The sequence below is a fragment of the Euwallacea fornicatus genome, chromosome 12 (assembly GCF_040115645.1).
Source record: "Euwallacea fornicatus isolate EFF26 chromosome 12, ASM4011564v1, whole genome shotgun sequence".
In the NCBI taxonomy this organism is placed as follows: domain Eukaryota; kingdom Metazoa; phylum Arthropoda; class Insecta; order Coleoptera; family Curculionidae; genus Euwallacea; species Euwallacea fornicatus.
The window spans coordinates 4,472,649-4,489,872 of record NC_089552.1 but is presented as its reverse complement, the minus strand read 5'-3'; the positions used below and the strand labels follow the sequence as shown (position 1 = coordinate 4,489,872).

General features: G+C 32.8%; 3 protein-coding genes across 5 annotated transcripts; 2 read left to right on the top strand and 1 right to left on the bottom strand.

The window, feature by feature from the left end:
- The first annotated feature begins 83 nt into the window (after positions 1-83).
- LOC136342746 (anillin-like) lies at positions 84-9,491 on the top strand. 3 transcript variants are annotated; one of them, XM_066288862.1, is made up of 19 exons: positions 84-250; positions 336-540; positions 1,759-1,962; positions 2,131-2,318; positions 2,374-2,706; positions 2,984-3,751; positions 4,095-4,269; positions 4,463-4,622; positions 6,184-6,280; positions 6,333-6,470; positions 6,608-6,808; positions 6,948-7,061; positions 7,121-7,241; positions 7,299-7,466; positions 7,588-7,826; positions 8,095-8,268; positions 8,349-8,543; positions 8,694-8,866; positions 8,989-9,491. In XM_066288862.1, exons 1-19 carry the CDS (start codon positions 233-235, stop codon positions 9,083-9,085), a joined length of 3,768 nt encoding a protein of 1,255 aa, XP_066144959.1. In that variant the 5' UTR covers positions 84-232; the 3' UTR covers positions 9,086-9,491. The 3 variants fall into 3 exon arrangements, with proteins under 3 accessions (XP_066144959.1, XP_066144958.1, XP_066144957.1); XM_066288861.1 differs by having other exon boundaries at positions 1,708-1,962; positions 2,374-2,691; XM_066288860.1 differs by having other exon boundaries at positions 1,708-1,962.
- A 640-nt stretch (positions 9,492-10,131) lies between these two features.
- Positions 10,132-13,539, bottom strand: LOC136342747 (uncharacterized). The gene is made up of 7 exons (XM_066288863.1): positions 12,871-13,539; positions 11,870-11,989; positions 11,470-11,782; positions 11,246-11,415; positions 10,911-11,117; positions 10,573-10,851; positions 10,132-10,503 (listed from the first exon to the last, which is right to left on the bottom strand). Exons 1-7 carry the CDS (start codon positions 13,408-13,410, stop codon positions 10,255-10,257), a joined length of 1,878 nt encoding a protein of 625 aa, XP_066144960.1. The 5' UTR covers positions 13,411-13,539; the 3' UTR covers positions 10,132-10,254.
- Positions 13,540-14,125: 586 nt separating this feature from the next.
- Positions 14,126-16,720, top strand: LOC136342470 (guanine nucleotide-binding protein subunit beta-like protein 1). Its single transcript, XM_066288316.1, has 7 exons — positions 14,126-14,387; positions 14,658-14,791; positions 14,861-15,087; positions 15,172-15,313; positions 15,379-15,507; positions 15,571-15,692; positions 16,398-16,720. The coding sequence occupies exons 1-7, from the start codon at positions 14,226-14,228 to the stop codon at positions 16,451-16,453; spliced, it is 972 nt and encodes a 323-aa protein (XP_066144413.1). The 5' UTR covers positions 14,126-14,225; the 3' UTR covers positions 16,454-16,720.
- The last annotated feature ends 504 nt before the right edge of the window (positions 16,721-17,224 follow it).

Genomic DNA, 17,224 nt, shown 5'->3' with positions numbered 1-17,224 from the left:
CTCAGAATTGTCATATTAGTCACCCATCATTGTCAGATTTAAATTTAGTTGACTGTTGGAAAAGTCTGTTCCCCGCTTTTCCGTTGTTTTAAAACCGTTGTAATAATACCCTACATCTGTAGTGTTGTCGTCTCTAGTGGATTATTTTTTGTAAACTTTTGGTAGTTTCGCTACCTTATTTCAATTGGAGATCCGATCTTAAATCAAACCACTTCTTTCCTCAATTCACGTCATGGACGCTTTTACAGAGGTAATAAAATGTTCCTATAAATACCCTTTTGTCTTAAAGAAGTGCATGCATACCTTTTTACATAAACTTGTACTTTAATGTGTAGAATGTACTAACCAGAGCTAGAGAGAGGCAGAGAATGCTAAAAGATTATCCTAGCAGTCATGATGGGGCAACACCATTACGTGAATGTAATAGGGAAGCTGTTTCTGAGCCAAATTTAACCAAATCTAAAGTCATTCATGAGGAGACCCGTTCAGAACCTAATATTCCGCTGAAGCTATCACAAACAAATGATGGACATTGTGAAGGTAAGGCAGTATTATAACTCTTAAAACCAAAATCCCATGCAGTATGTTTATGTCAATAATTATATATCTATAAATAATAATAGCGTTGAATTACAGTGCATTGAAAAATCTTACTGAAAGTACTGATAAAAAGTTCTAAGATTAACAGTCTAACTGTGTTTTTGAGGTTTATTCATGAATTTATTTTTCAAATCAGCCTGAACTCAATCTAAAATGTAATTATTAGCCGAAACATACTAATTTCAAATGTAGCATGTATACAGGGTGATTAAAATTTTCGATGCCCTCCATTGTGGTCTCTGAAATATCAGTTTCAAGGTTGATTAAATTAGAAAAAAACAGCACATTTTAACATTCTTTAATAAGCCACTTTTAAAGTATATTTATCTGTTATTATTTGTGAAATCTAAGTATATAGTTTAATTTTCATAGTGCTAAAATTATTAATCTGATTCCTATGAATCTTAAGTTATCGACATTTTCTACAATGGTACTTCAAGCGAAAAGTCTTAATGGTAGACATAAAAATTTTCACTCAATTGGCATTGGAGAGGTTGGTCTGTTGCTTGGCTTGCTGAAATTGAAGTTTTTTTTTTAAGAATTTGCATATTTCTTATTCCTTATCCTTTAACTTAACATCATCACACTGCAACATCTACATCTGATGATGATGATATGATCTGAAAATTGTGTGAGACTCCTATTTCAAATTAAAATACATTGAATGTGTATTAAATAAGGAAATATTTTAGTATACAAAGATAATCCTGAAAGAAGTGATAATTTTTTTGCTAAATCCAAGAAAATGAAAGTATGAAAAATAACTGTAAGACAATAAAATCACATTTTTTCTTTAATTTATTCCTTGATCTTTGGCAATATAATTACTAAACTTCGTATCCACCAATAGTAATTAAATTTTAAGTTTCTTCAGTATTCAGTAACAATTAATTTTTGTTTAACAATTAAAAGTGTTTATTATAATGCCAAAATATTTGGATTTTAGTTTTAGTAAGTAAATGGTAAAAGTAATTGCATATCCATATGAAAATTGAGTCATAGTAGGTACCTATAATATTTAATAAGTATCTTAAAACATTTATTCAGACTTATTTATTAGACACATTATATTATTTGTGAATTCGCACCATAAAAGAGCAATTTCAGGCCAACTAATCAGACAAAATTCAATAACCCGAGTGTGTTCTGACCTTCAAGGCTCTCCAGGACAACAAACCAAAACATTGAACATACAAAAGGACAACTTTAACATGGAAATTAAAGTAAATAGCGCCGATAATGTCCGAGTTGAGGTGGAGATTGAAGAACATTGTGAAGAAAGCAATCATGGCTCAGATGAAAACTTTGGCTTAAGAGAGGAGTCAAAAAATAGGTTAAAGCGACTTGGGAAGTTATATGCTGGTACGATAAAGTTTCCTGGTATGCTAAGCATTAATCTTGACGTTACACATAGTGGTCATGATTCATTTCCAAGATCTTATCAGAAATCGTTTGTTATAATTTATAGTGGGTTATTTGAACTTAATTTGTTGTGGTGGTACATCATAGATTATAGTGTTAACATAATAGGTGGCGATGAAGCAGATATATCCTCACCGATCCATCGTACCGAGGCAAAATTTTATCAAGATTTGGAAGACGAAGGGCCCGCGGAAAATACAGTTACAAAACCTAAGATGACATGCAGGAAAGGGCTCAGCAGGCTGGCCGATCTCGCTGACACTATAAACCAGTGGGAAGACGATTCAAACCATCCCGTATGTTTATTTTCTCCATTTTACTTCCTCGTCGTATTAATAATTGAAAATTTAGTCCCGACCGGTAGAAAGAAACATCTCTCCCAGAAGGGCCTGGAAATCTCCAGCGCCGCAGCCTCCTACCGAAAAGCAGATTTCTCCACGGAAATCTGCATGTAAATCCAAAAAACCTAAAGCCCCAACCCCTCCACACATTATTACAGGCAGACCCAAAAAGGTTTTGTTTTCCGAAGTTGCGCATAACCGCAATGAGACGGGAGATGACAATACTACACCAACAAAAACCTTTGGGCTTAGTCCTATAAAGGATGCTTGTCCAACGAGGCAGGCAAATCGAGACGCAGTTCCTAAAGAAATTCATTGGGATAAAAAGGTATTGGATACATTGGTGAGTTTCCCTCTTGTTAATGTTCCTATCAAGAGAACTTTCAGAGGTGAGACACTTGAATGAAGTCTTATCCCTCATTGTAATTCTCCTAGGATTTTAACAAATAACTTGCATTAGTTAGGTATTATTGAATGCCCTGTAACAATTTTTATTTTATATAATCTTTTTTCTTAATGTAGCAATTGAGAACTTGCACTTTTATACCACTAATTTTATATTTTTATATTCAAATATCAGTATTTATTGGTTTTAAGGTATTATTATTTATCAATTATAGGAATCACAAGGCTTTACCAGAACCCAGTCATCTTCACGTTTAGTGTACTCATATAATTCGCAGGATAACACTAAAACCGTCTCTGAGCCTCAACGCCATATAACCACAACTCATTTGGAACTTTGCAATAATGCAATTCTCGAGGAGGACCTTCAGGAAGATACTGCCAATCTGAAAACACATTTACCGGCGAAAAATGTGAAAAACCCCCTAACGCCAGAATCGCCTTCCAAACACTTCAGATCTGGAGCTATAGCGAATAAAGCGGCTATGTTTGAGCAAAAACTAAATGAGTCGCCTAAGAAACCTGAGAAAGACCCTGCTCTCCTAAGTTTGGCTGATCGGAAAGCATTATTTGAAAAGAACAAAGGCGAAGCGCTAATTCCCAAGGCGGCATTTGGAATGGCAGTCCCAGTAAAAGTCGATACCACCATGAAAGCTTGCGAGTCCAAGTTTATTGGAGCCTCGAAGAATACAGTTCAGACGCATAAGAATATTTTTGAGGTTCCGAAAGAGCATAAAGATAGAGGTATTCGCCGTGAGGAAAAAACTAAGTACACAGCACCATCGCCACCGCCAGCTCCAATTTACACTGTGCCGACAGTTGCAGTTGTCCACCAAGCGGGAGGTATAGCTAGCAAAATGGCGGCTTTACTCGAAAATAAGAATAAATCGACTATTTCTGAGGAACAGATTGCTAAAAAAATGAAGGAGGAGAGGCAGAAAGAGCTGGATATGTTGCTGAATCGATTCAACCATAATAAAAAGGTTAGTTTGATTCTTCTGTCGCTGCACTTGGTTTTTTGGTGAGAAACGCAAGTATGTCCTACCTGGAAGAATCTTGTAACAAAATTTTCTTCCTATTTCTATATCTTTGTCCTATACCTATATCTAATTTTCGTGGAGCCCCTTTCATTAAATCATATGTAGTGGAATTTTTTTTATTATTAATCACTGGGATCATGGTATAATAAAACAATCATGTCACATTAATTTTTTTGAAGAAGCGATAGACTATGGATCACGGCTTCATCGTTTTAATCAAGAAATTTTAAATATATACATAAATCACTTTTATTAATGAAAAATAAATAATTTATTTGTCGTCTAGATGGGCCAGAAGGAAGACGAAATACAAAAAGTTAACAGCGACAGTGACAGTGATTCCGAAGAAGAGACAGTAGATGAACGAACTGTTATGCTAAAAGAAAGAACACCTAAAATAGTTCCAATTCAAGAAAGAAGAAAATCAGCTGAAAAGAGAAAAAGTGGTAGCAGATTATCAAGTAATTAGACATTTTAAATACGTTAATTATTGAGATGAGTAATGGTAATAGAAACGGGCAAGCTAGACACTGAATGTTTTGATATGTGCTAGATTGTTTTCCAACAGTTTACAATGCACCACAAAAGCGAATTCATAGTGGCTTGTGCATCTTGCCTGGTAAATTTAATTACTTCATATGACTATTATTGTAGGCGAAGCAGACAGTCCTCATGTAGTGTCGGTACTTGATGATGTAAAACGCATCAAAATCATCGCTCCGAAACCTGGCAAAATGTATCCTAGTTTGTCCGATATCGATGCTACTACAACCGATCCGGAAACCAGGACCCCAACTCCAGTTGAAGAGAACAGGTGCGATAAAATTACAAATTGGATCTTGTTTTGTCTTTGTTTGGCATGATCGCTGGAGCTTACTTTTACTCACTTCTGCTGCTTTACTATGGTGCTTTTTAAAACTTAGACTCATTGAATTGGGAGAGAAATTTAAATTCAAATTTTGCACTACAGTACAGGATTGATTATTAAACATTTTCACTGTTTCTAAATGATTAGTTCAGTACAGCTCCCAATTGGATGTGCCTTCAGAGCAATATGCTGGTGCTGGCAATTTTCTGGACATTTGCAAATGTTCAGAATAATTGAAAATATGTGCTATCCAAAATTTTAAAGTTATGTCCTATGTTCATTGTGTGCATTGTTACCTCCAAGTTCCCAGATATAACTAATGACTAATGAACAAAGTTCAATAAAAAAAATGCAGAATTTTAATAAGATGTTTAAAATTGGAATAATTGATGAAAATAAAGCCATCAAACATTTTCTGATACTTTAGCTACTGCATGAAGAGCGTAAGTCTTTCTGCATTCTTGCAATTAACTTTAACTCAAATTCAAAAGTTTTTAAATTGCGTAAGCAATATACGATAATTATGAAATTATAAATTTGAAAACGTGATATTAAATTGTTGTGGTCGATGATGTTCAGCCCCCATATATTCACAGACTCTTTGGAAATTAGGCTAAAATTGTAGTTTTTTTATGAAAAATTCGCATTTCGAATTTAAACTAAATATCTAAAAAATTGGAAGAGCTGCAAAGAAAGTGAAAAAAAATTATACCTTTAAAATCTTGTATGTTTGTTAATAAGCCTTCTTCAAAAAACTTTTATTTAAAAAGTGGGCTTGTAAAATGGAAGAAAAGACGCAGGTTAAAACTGAAATATCCTATATATAAAAATGACAGTTTTTTATTTTCCCTCTATTAAATTTCTTTTTATTACTAATCTTTCTCTTCCTAGTATGTGTATATTTGTAAATACTGTGTTTAACGTTTAATAAAGTACATATTTCTCATCTATAGGTTTTCATTTCAGTTCCTGTCACTCTTCTCACTTCATCCTACATTTTTCCCTAAATCATTTTATTAACCAAATCATACAATCATTTTCTTAATCTTTCTTAATCGTTTTGAAAATTTTATATACAAATAACTTACCACAGTATTTACAAATATTCCAGTAACTGTGGAAGAAAAGATTTTTCCATTAAAAATTTTTTTTTCCAGATTATCAACTTATATGAGTCATTATTATTATAGGTTAGCAAGTCACGACAGATTTTCTGTTGTGATTTGCCTTTGCGATTTTCAACGGTCTTAATAATCGGTAAATTGAAGACATATTCTTAATTAAAAAAAAAACATTTAATTTGTTCGCATGATAAGTTTTGGTTATAATTTTGTACAGGTTCCTATGTAATCTGTACAAAAATTGAATGTAACAAACTCATCAGAAAAAGATTGACATACTATTACAGACTTAGTCTAGAAGACTAAATATCGAAATTTGTCCACTGTATACTATATGATAAAATTTGAAATGATTGTATAGTCAAATAATTAGTTATTTCTTTCAGTAATGACGCCAATAACTATGATTCAGATGATCCTAACACAAGTTTCGGAAGGGATATACTGCAAGCGGTTTGCAAGAACGTTGCACCAATCAAGAAGGTACGGAACAATCAATATTTTGATACCAGGTGTAGTAATTTTTTTTGTTCAGGTTATGTATAAAGATAGTTCTTCTGGAAGCGAAGATTCTTATATCATGGATGAACTAGATGAAATCCTGGAAGAAATTGATGATGACAGTAGTGCCGGGCCTACACCTCCAAAACAGGCGCGACATATTTCTCCAAAAGTATTATATAATTATTAGTAATTTGATTCAATTACGTCAAGCAGCCTATGAAATATTAATGATATTCGAAACTTTTTTTTGACCCGATATAAGCATTCCCTTATTGCAGATTCTACAGATCACAATTTATTTTTTAGTTTAAAAAACCGCAGACATCAAATTCCTTCCATTATAAAAGTTTCTCGCCTTCTGCGTCCGTTTCAAAATCGCAGTTTCAATCACCTAACAAGTCGATTATTTCCCCAAGGCAGTCTATGGATTTGCCCTTAGTAGTCGATGGAGACAATGTGATGACTTTGACACATACTGTTAGTTTTTATAGGAAACAACAAAACGAGGTAAAAAAGTTGTTTCTAATCCGGCATGGATTCATTTATTTCACAATAAAATGCAAGATTATGCATATAGTGTAAAGATGTAGAAAAGCAACAGAACTAATCTAGTAGAAACCTTTAGGAAAATCATTTTAATATTTAGGTACACACCCCAGTCAAACATATTGTCAGACAGCCGATACTCGAGGAAACCAGTGGAAATCAAAGTACTCAAAGTGACGAAGTGCAGACTAAAATTTCCCAGTTAGAGAAAGAGGTAAAACCAGACTGAAGTAAATTATTGTCGAGACAAAGGTACAGTTAAATTTCTTCTAGGTGAATAAACAGCAAAACATTATTTCGCAAACTAGCCAGGCGCTGAATCTTTGTAGTAGTACGCCTGAATTTTCAGGGTCTACTGAACAGGTTGAAGCAGAACGGGTACTGCTTTTAGCAAGTATAAACATTTGGACTTTAAACTATTACAGTGTTTTGCATTGAATTGTTTTTATAGCACATAGAAGACAAGCAGCTGTACATGAACTCCAAAGATTAAAAGTTGAGGGTACTATCAGGCCTTTGAGTGAGCATTCTCAGAACGTACCTTTGGAGAAAGGTACTTTGACTATATCAAATATAATGTTGCCCATGAAGCAGAAATATGTTACTGCTTTAGCTGCAGGTAAGCCTTTCCTGTGTCACTGGAAAATCGATTCTTATCCCAATGAGGAACAATTATCTTACCACTTAATTCTAGAATGTCTTATTGACTACTTTTAAGATTAATTCAATTTGTAATCTAGCCGGTGGAAAAGGACATCACGTAGTTTGCCTTATCAAGTGTGGGGAGCAAGTAGAACCAACCAAGCTTGTGTCAACGGTGGCGAGTAACAGCAAAAATCCAGATGTGGATTTGTACGTTCCCGGGTCGGTGATTTTGAGTGATATTTACAGCGATTTTACCGTCACCTTTGAGGTTTACTGTCTCCAAGCCCAAGAAGAGTGTTTACCACACGAAGTGAAGTATCATATAAACAAGAAGGCAAGTTGAACGTTTATCGTATTTCTTGTATAAATTCAATTATTGTTCAGTGTATCCCGTTGATACATAGGCTTGAAGTTTGCTGAAAAATAAGAGAGAACTTTTAACTAGAGTATTACAAATGTTTGATTCGCTACTGCGATAGAGTGGCATCTTGTTTTTTTTTTAATATATCAGTTTATTGATTTAACTGTTTTTAAGGGAGTCGCAGTGATTATCCATCATGCCACTTTCCGAATTTTATATTATCAGGGTTATCTTGTTTTAGCCTTTGAAAGGAATAACTACTCCGAAAAAATCAAAACAAGACTCTAGATTAGTACGACCCCCTAAGGAATCTCCAGCAGGACCCCAAGCCGTACGAACATCGTCCTTTGCACTCATGGGATATGTCGTATTTTCTGTACAAGCTGTCAGTAAGAGGGTTTGGAGTTTAAATAATGTACGTTTTCAATAGTACGGGTTAACCTTAATTCGATTTGAATTTGTATTTTTGTTATCCATGTTTGGGTCTTCTTTTAGACACCTTCAATGAGCCCATTGGCAGGAAGCGTCGAAATGAAAATCACCTGTCAACTAGCTGTCTCGGTTGAAAATCGTGGCTTTTTAACAATGTTTGAGGACGTGTCAGGGTTTGGGGCATGGCACAGACGGTGGTGCATGTTGAAAGGACAATCTTTGAGTTACTGGAAATATCCGGAAGATGAGAAGAAAAAGGTAAATAATGAAGTTCAATTAAGTAAATCGTCATTTTCAGAGGTGTAGGAAATCATATATTATTCATTTGAATGTTATGAATTTATTTGTTGAGTAAATCTATTAGTAATACGGTAGTTAATTATTTTAGACAATTCTCAATTGTTTCAGGCTCCGATAGACACCATAGATCTGAAAAGCTGCATAACCAAGAAAGTGGGGCCTGTAAGCCGCGACATTTGCGCTCGATTGCACACATTTTTGTTGGAAAGGGAAAGACCAGCGTACCCCCAAGATAAAGATACCTTGGTTGTAGTTAGGAAAGAAGACAAAATAGTTATTAGGTAATTATGTAAATAAATAATTGTTTATTTAGAAGTGAGCGGGTTCTTCGTCGCTTTGAGTTTGGTTCATAAAATGTATATTTCAATTGAAATAACTCATACTTCATTTTAAACCCTTTTAGGCATTTGTTGTCTGCGGACACCAAAGAGGAGAGGATCGAGTGGTGTTTCAAATTAAATGCAGCTCTTACCGCGCTTAGAATGTGGGGCAATGACTAATAATAATTTAATATTCGTATTTTTAAATTTCCCTGATAGCTACCTAGTAATAAGTAACTTTAAGAAAACTTTGATCACATATTGACCAATGGCAGACTGACATATTTGGACTTTTAAAATGAATTTTTTTATATTCTCTATTGAACTGGTACAATTTTTAAAGTCGATAAGTAAATTTTGTCCAGGGAAAGTTGGTATGAATTTAACAGAAAGCGTCGATCTATTGTTATTTTTATTATATATTGTAAATAATATAAGACTAATTATTCGTATTTTTAATTGATTATTTGTATTTTTATATTGCGGAGTAACACTTCAATTAATTATTATTTTTCTGTTGCAATTTCCTATTGCAAATTATAATTTTTATCAATTTGAATAACAATATAATAAGAGTACGTAAATATTCATAGTATAGTATTTTTTAACAAATAAACATTTAATAATTATTATTAACTATTAGTTTTTTGTCAAATTTCATATATATACATAAGTGTGGTTATGGTTGTCTTTAGGTGTGCTCATTATTGTTACGTTTATGACGCCCCTTATTCAGCATCAATTTCGGTAGCGTAATACCTTATTATGTTAGTAACGTAGTTCCTGTAACACCGTTAAAGTCTCGTGGCCTTGGTTTTTGAATTGAGCCGCAAATAACTGTATAGCTCCCAAGGTAACTTTTAAACAGTGGGGGATGTTCAGGATTCAGTGAATAGGAGATGCAATATGGAAAAATCTAGTGACTTAACAGTTATTGACTTTGTAATCATTGAACACTTTAACAAGTCATCTTTTTTGCAAACAACATAGTAAGCATTATTAATTTTGCGATGATTTGGACTAATCTCATTTTTTGCTCTTTTTTTAGATAACCACCTTATGATGAAATATAAAAACAACAGTCAAACAGGCCTATTATGGGTAACATTATCAGGACGTCCAGGTCATATATAAGGCACCATCTATTGGCCATGTCTACTTAATTTTTCCTTAATAACGTATTAATAGGCCTTTTTCCAAAGTTTCGAAATAAGATAGAACAAAAATTTTATTGTATAGAAATTATATTCCAGTCTCGAATAAACATTGAAAATGAACATAGATGTAACACACAAAATATAATTTGGAGTTTTTTTTTTATGCATAAATCTCTTAATCAAATTTAACAATCACTTCACTGAAAGTCTTGCGGATCTCCTACGAACGCATGGAGTATTTTCTTTTTCATCGTCGCTGCTGAAAGAAATGTTCTTTTTGGCGGTATTTATTTTTTGGACGATATTGCTGACATTATCATTGACGCTTGGGCTCATTGATCTTCTAAACACAACAGATTTCTTGCCAGTCGATTTATATCCGTCAGGTTTTAAAATGCTCTTTCCCAGAGTTCGTTTCCTAGAAGTTGCCCTGTGAGGTGCCTAAATGAAATGAAAGGAAATAAGAGCTGTTTTATGCAGTAAGATTACACAGTCTAGTATGACAAATACCTGTTCTCTCAAAGGAGTAGTAATTTGGCTAACGTCACTGCCAATTGCATGGCCCTCTTCCAGATTTTTCGTACTCTTTTGCTTTTCTCTAGCAGCTTTTATCATATCCTTCAAACGAGATGAAGCCGCTGGCTTCGTCCCACCTCGTCCTTTTACTTTTTGTCTTGTTCGCTCGGCAATCGGTTGCTGTTGTTGCACCTTTTTTTCTGGGAGCATCTCTACCCAATTGCTCTCTTTTAGACGATCCAAATTGGCAAACCGTTTATCTAAGTTTTCTACCTGTAAAAATCCTATAAGGTTTACCTGATAAGTGTTTAATACAAACAATTATTTTTTACTTGAATATAGAGCATGTCCCAAAAACCGTGAAGATCTTCACAAGTTATTGTTTTTACATCGAATTTCTGCGTTTGGCATTGAACAATTAGATTCCGGAACTGATTAAACTTTTTGTTAATGAGCAGTTTTGACTGACCTACAGCTACGTTAATTGATGACGTGGCTTCTTCAAGAATGTCAGGGCTTTCCAGGTATTCTTCCCATTTCTGATTTTATAAAAAAATTATAAATAAATGTATCCAAATTCATCAAGAAATGGATAAGAAATATAACAATGTATATTATATTTTAAAGAAATATGTATCTGCCATATTAAATAAAATGTTTTTTTTACCTCATATACTGATTTAATTCTGTCAATTTCAGAATTGAGTATATGCATAAAATAATCAGCCCCATTTTGTGGACTAGTGTGAATTCTCAGGTAATCTCCTGCAGCGGGTTCCAACTTTTTTTCTTCTGTTTTATGGCATATTTTAAATTCCTGTATGGCCTTATCTTTACCTAAAAAAAATAGGTTTTTAAGTATTTTATTTTATAAATTTATGCAATTTTAACCTCTGGATTGCGTAACAAACGGGCTAATGTATACTGGTGCTGTAACGGGGGTTTTAGGTGTTTCGTTCCCATGCGTGTTAACTAGTGTGGCTTCTGAATCATGAGAATTCCCCTGTTTCTTACTTAAGACTTTTTCATTTTTCCGAGATATTGCTGGAACGATGTTCGTAGCAACATCTTTTTTCTTATTATTTACCTTTACTGGTTGTTTAGGTGCTTTTTTTGTCAAATTCTCGTTATTTAAAATTTGTTTACATTCTTTCGACGATTTATTTTTACGCGTATTGATGGGTGCGGCACTACATTTGTTTACCTAATTAAAAAGAATAAAATTTGATTTCAAATTACTGTTCATTAAAAATTTCTCTCCTTAACAAAAAGGAAACACTACAAATATTACCTTTTTATCTTGAGTTTCTCCTTTATTTGCTGCAGATGCAGATCGCAAGACCCGTCCATTTGGTATTGATGTAGTAGGTTTATTTCGAGTACTCGCGACTGTACTAGCTTTCTGCTGTATCTATTTAGAAAATATGAAAACTATTTAAACTGATAACATAATCACTATTAATGTGATTATAAAATTTGTACAGTAATTAAATAAAAACTACCTCTATTAGGTGTGAGTGGGAAATAACTGAGTGTTTGTAGTAAATTCAAATTTCATTAAAGCAAACCATAATGAATGCTTATTTAATGTAATACCAAAGATGCAGTTGCAATGGCAGGGTTTATTAGAAATTAGTTTTATTTGAAAACATGTTAGTAATTGACCATTTTATATATTATGAAAATTAATGGTGGTATATTTTAGTCAAACCAGGACGTTTTCGCATTGGAAAGGAGATTTATTGTAGATTGTTCACATCATACCAATGAAAAGTTTTTGTCTCCCATGATGCATAAAGGCTATTTACTTACTATGAAAAAAATAAACAATTTTTGAAAAGGAATAGACTTTCTCGGGGCAAGGTAGTCAATTACATATAATTTTTAATTTTTAGGAATAATGCCTCATGCACTAGTTGTTGTTCTGATGAACTTTCACACTATCTTCAGTTTGCTCTTTTCTAAAGTCTCAGATGTTAACACTTCAGTGATATGTCTGTCACCACTTCCATACCTTAAGAAAAAAGTGAAATGTACTATATGTGAGTATTTAAATTATGTGAAACTGAAATTCATCTTCTTAATCATTGAGGGACAACAGTTCCTTTGACATGAGTTATATCTGAGAATAGTGTAAGAATTGGCTGCAACAATAACTCCTATTTGTGTGTGAAGGGTATTTTAAAAAATTATGAAAAGAGCAAACCACTAAATCCAATCCACCTCAAACATATAAAACATATTCAGTACTTATTTATATTAAGGTTAGTAGTGACCTTTTAAATTTCTTACCATTTTTATTGTAAAGTTGTTATTTGCAAAATTGTAGGTACTAAGACCTTTTGGAGGGACAAACACATGATTCTTTGGAGCAAACTGCGAACTTTTGTTAACTGTTGGTATTAGCTTTCCCTTAATTGTTCTGTTCACATTATCAAGATTTAATTTAGTTTCTTGAGTAACATGACATACTTTGAAAATAGGTTTTTGCTTCGCCTTCTCTAGCCGCTTCTTCTTTTCTTTCTCCGTCTTCCAGACGGCCAGCATTTCCAGTCTTTTCTTACTTAACACATTTTTTAAAGGACTTTTAATTTGATGTTTTGCAGGAGACTTTTTTCTACTTTCAGAGACATTTACATTATAATTCCTTTTAGGGAATGGTGAAACGTATGGGCTCATGTTAGCATCAATGTTCCTGCGGGCGTAAGTATCTGTTTCCCTTTTGATTTTTCTTTCTAACAATAAAGATTCTTTTCGGTCTTCTATTGTGCGAACAGGGTTACCGCATCGAAGTTTTGTCCAGTGCATTTTCATATAGTCAGCTAAATCCATAATAATTATTTTCGATGATACACCAAGAGTGAAAACTGAATTTAATAATTTCAGCTATCAATACACCTTTCTTAATTTTTAAATATTTCGGGAAAACCGTTAATGTAAAACCAAAACATTTAAGGTTTCGAAGAGTGACAATTGACAAGACGTTTAATGTCAGTCAACAACACCTAGCATATATCGATACCTATTCTTACTCTTACATGTTCTAGCAGAATCCGGGCTCATACTATTAGCTGGGAGATATCTTCTTAATTTTAAGAATAAATATAATTTAGAGAGATCAAAGGGTAACAATTATTTAAAAATAAATAGTTTCGTGTATTTAACGATTTTAACATTGATAACGTTGATAACTTTACTACCATAAAGATCATGATAAAGTCTCGCTATCTGCTTTTAGATAGCTGCAAGCGCTAATGATAATTTTTTCAAGGGTGTGATTTTAAAGGAACATATAATAGAGAAAATGAACTTGGTGGCATATATATTTGAATAAAGAAAGATAATCCGTCAATTTCATTGAATGACCAATTTCTATGTTATATTCCTATATTAAAATTCTCCGGATAAGGTCGATAAAAAATCATCGTAGATGGTGATGATCTGGAGTAACGGTAACGAACGGACTTTGTCTATCAAGTCGAATTTCATCTATATAAAATTCGAAGTTTTATCGATAATGTATTATCGATATCGAAATTCGATATAACCACAAAAAATTAAAAAAAGTGATGGCTGCAGTTTAGTTTGAACCATAATTTACTTTTCCTGTAATTTTTCATTAATTTCGGCTTAATTTATCTGCAAAAATGACCTCCGGACATGGAATGCTGCCGCCAGATCCTTTAGTCAGCTTCAAAGATACTATGGGACATGTACATTGCTTGAATTTTCCAAAAAGAAACCCGGACTATTCTGATGTCCTTTTGGCTGGAACTGAGAAGGGAGAGGTCTTCTTTTGGGATTTAGAGGTTTGTTGATACAAATCGATAAATAATATTTCATTATGAGTGAACGTAGACCCTTGAAAGCGAATTGATGAAATTTAATAGTCTTATTCTCCACTTAATTCTTGGCCTCACTTTGACCCGAACTGTATCTAAATGCAGGTATTTGCAGTACTCATTACTTTTGGTATCTTATTATTGTATGTAGGTCAAGATTTTAGTAGTTACAACAACTTAAAATATTGTTTGTTATAGGGATAACACTTAAACCTAATCAAGGTATATTTCTTTTAGTGCAACAGATTACAATTTAAACAGAAGATGGGTCAGTCTATTCAAGCTATACATTCAATAGAATACCACATTATAACTCAGGAAAAGAGTGGTTTAATTAAGCTGTGGTCCATTGAAAACAACACGGGATACAAGTGAGTGATATTTTCATAATAAAATAAGAGGAAAATGTGTTGAAAAAAATGTTATTTATTTATATGTAGACCACAAAGAAGCATCCAATCATATGGGGGCTTCTGTAAAAGCATTCTGGTCAACAATCAACTAGTTTTATCACAAGAGGCAGGAAGACTTGATACAATAGATCTGGAGACCTTTAAGACTGTAAGACAATTTGTACCTGATCGCACTGACAAAGTTGGAAACCCTATGTGCCTTGAATTCTTTGAAATCAGGGGTACTCTGTATTTGTTTGCCGGATATGAATGTGGTAAATTTGCATTACAAGTTTCTATCATCATCAAATTCCTGTTTTTATTCTTAACAGTAATGTAGTAATAGAACATGTTTTTAGGACTTCTAATTGTATTTGATTATGTTACTGCCAAAAAATGCTGCCAGTTAAAATTTAAGGAGTTCATTACCTCAATAACTTTTGACCCTGGTACTTTGAGAGGTGTAGTTGCTAATTCATCAGATACATTGCAAATATTTAGGTATGTAGAACTTGTATAAATCATCTCAATATCTCACATTTGATTCATTTGCTATCAATTTGTAGATTTGAACTAGATACTCTTAAGTTTGTTATACAAGCAGAATTAGCTATGTCAAATTCTGGCTGCCAGGTAGTGAAATTTAGACCTGACCATAAATTGCTCTTGGCAGGAGGATGGGATGGGCGATTAAGGTATTAAAATTACATGAAAAACAAGTAAAAATAAATAACATACATATGTTTTTTTTCTTATAGGGTGTATTCTTGGCGAACACTCAGAACTCTTGTCATATTAAGAGAACACAAGAAGCAAGTTTCTGATATTCAATTTTCGCCAAGTGTCGTTCGCTACTGGGATTCCAAAATATTTGCTTCAGGTAGTTTGACTAACTTGCAGGATAGCTTATGTAACTCATATTTACTTTATTTTTCTGCACATTCAATAAATTCTTAATGCTCAATTCTTATATATCACTACTAATTGGACTACGATTTTTAAAAGCAATGAAAATCGTTTGGGAATTGGAACTTAACACAATGCTTAGATTTGCTTGTCTACTCAACAAAATGAAATATATGTTTAAGTACTTAATTACTACATATTTACTTTTATAAGGCTGTCATTAAGCCACTAGTCTGTTTTACATTGAGCATTTTAGTGGTCAAGTTAATAGCATTAAAAAGAAAATTTTCATGTAATTAAAATCTCATACAAAGCTTATGTCAGTCCTAAAGTAATTAATTCCCAATACACATTTTTTTTACTTTCTTATAAAGAGTGCAAAAAGATCAGTAGTTTTCTTGTAATTTAAAAATTAGAAAAGTTATATTATGTGTCAAGGGTATAGGTGGCATTACCCTGCATAAATTTTAATATATGTCTTTTATACCAGGTACCTCTGAAATGTGGTTTACCCTTGTTTGTACACCTTTTAGGGTGAAATTTTCATGTTGCTAACATGTCATTAAAATATTAGCTTAAAAATTTAATTTCAATTGATCAACAAAAATGTTAAAGAGCCAAACAATTTCTTGAAAACATTCACTATCTGCATAAAATAATATACTTTTTTTTGTTTTAGGCTCGGCGGATGGAATTGTTTCATTGTGGAATGTCTATCACTCTTATACATACTGAAAACTTTTGCAGCAGTATGATTCATAACGAGTTCGTGAAGTGCTGTCATTCATTTTTTATTGCGAATTTTTAGGTCTGTATTAGAAATCCTAACTCGAATGACCTTTTTTCGAAAAGAGCATAAAAGCCATCAAAGCTAGTAAAAACATTTTGAATATTTAATATTCAACAATTTGAACGCCTTCGTCTGCTTGAATAAACAGTAAAACACGATCGAATGAAAAAGAAAAGTTAAGTAAAAAGTTAACCAAAGTTCTATCATTTTTTTTTTAAGTAATTTTAACTTTCAAAGGCAGCTATTCGTTGCGTGATATGTATATTTTTTCCGGTTTTAATTAGTTCTGAGAGACTGAAAATCAGATTTAAAATCATGTTTTTAATAAAATACCAAGATGTTGCCGCTGTAAGTATATATTTGATCTTTTTCGTTGAGTTTTGCACTCAACTTTTGGTAGTTTTAACTATTTTAGAGGAGATTTAAGTTTATTAGTTTTGAAATATTGTTAGATTAAGTCGAAATTACCGAACGAAATTTCATTTTCTTTGTTATTGGTAATGTAAAATTTCGTATTACATATTTTTTCTGTCAATTAATGACGATGTCTTCGTATTTTTTTCAAAAACTAGAATTTGTTTAAGTGATTTTGTATCGTTCTAAAAGTTTAATTGTGATATTTTTTAACTTCTCTATTTTTCCATGAAAACGAAAGTAAAGATTTTATATATAAAATGTTAACAAAAAAAAGTCCAGATACACTGTCATTGTTTTAT

Bases quoted from the DNA above. Each gene is read 5' to 3' on its own strand.
- LOC136342747 (XM_066288863.1), bottom strand. From the start codon at position 13,410: ATGGATTTAGCTGACTATATGAAAATGCACTGGACAAAACTTCGATGC. The intron at 11,990-12,870 runs GTAAGAAATTTA...TTTTCTAAATAG, and splicing joins ACAACTTTACAATAAAAATG to ATACAGCAGAAAGCTAGTAC. The intron at 11,783-11,869 runs GTAATATTTGTA...CTTTTTAATTAG, and splicing joins GAGAAACTCAAGATAAAAAG to GTAAACAAATGTAGTGCCGC.
- LOC136342746 (XM_066288860.1), top strand. The intron at 2,319-2,373 runs GTATGTTTATTT...TTGAAAATTTAG, and splicing joins AAGACGATTCAAACCATCCC to TCCCGACCGGTAGAAAGAAA. The intron at 7,242-7,298 runs GTATAAACATTT...TTGTTTTTATAG, and splicing joins ACGGGTACTGCTTTTAGCAA to CACATAGAAGACAAGCAGCT.
- LOC136342470 (XM_066288316.1), top strand. From the start codon at position 14,226: ATGACCTCCGGACATGGAATGCTGCCGCCAGATCCTTTAGTCAGCTTC. The intron at 15,088-15,171 runs GTAAATTTGCAT...ACATGTTTTTAG, and splicing joins GTTTGCCGGATATGAATGTG to GACTTCTAATTGTATTTGAT. The intron at 15,508-15,570 runs GTATTAAAATTA...TTTTTCTTATAG, and splicing joins GGATGGGATGGGCGATTAAG to GGTGTATTCTTGGCGAACAC.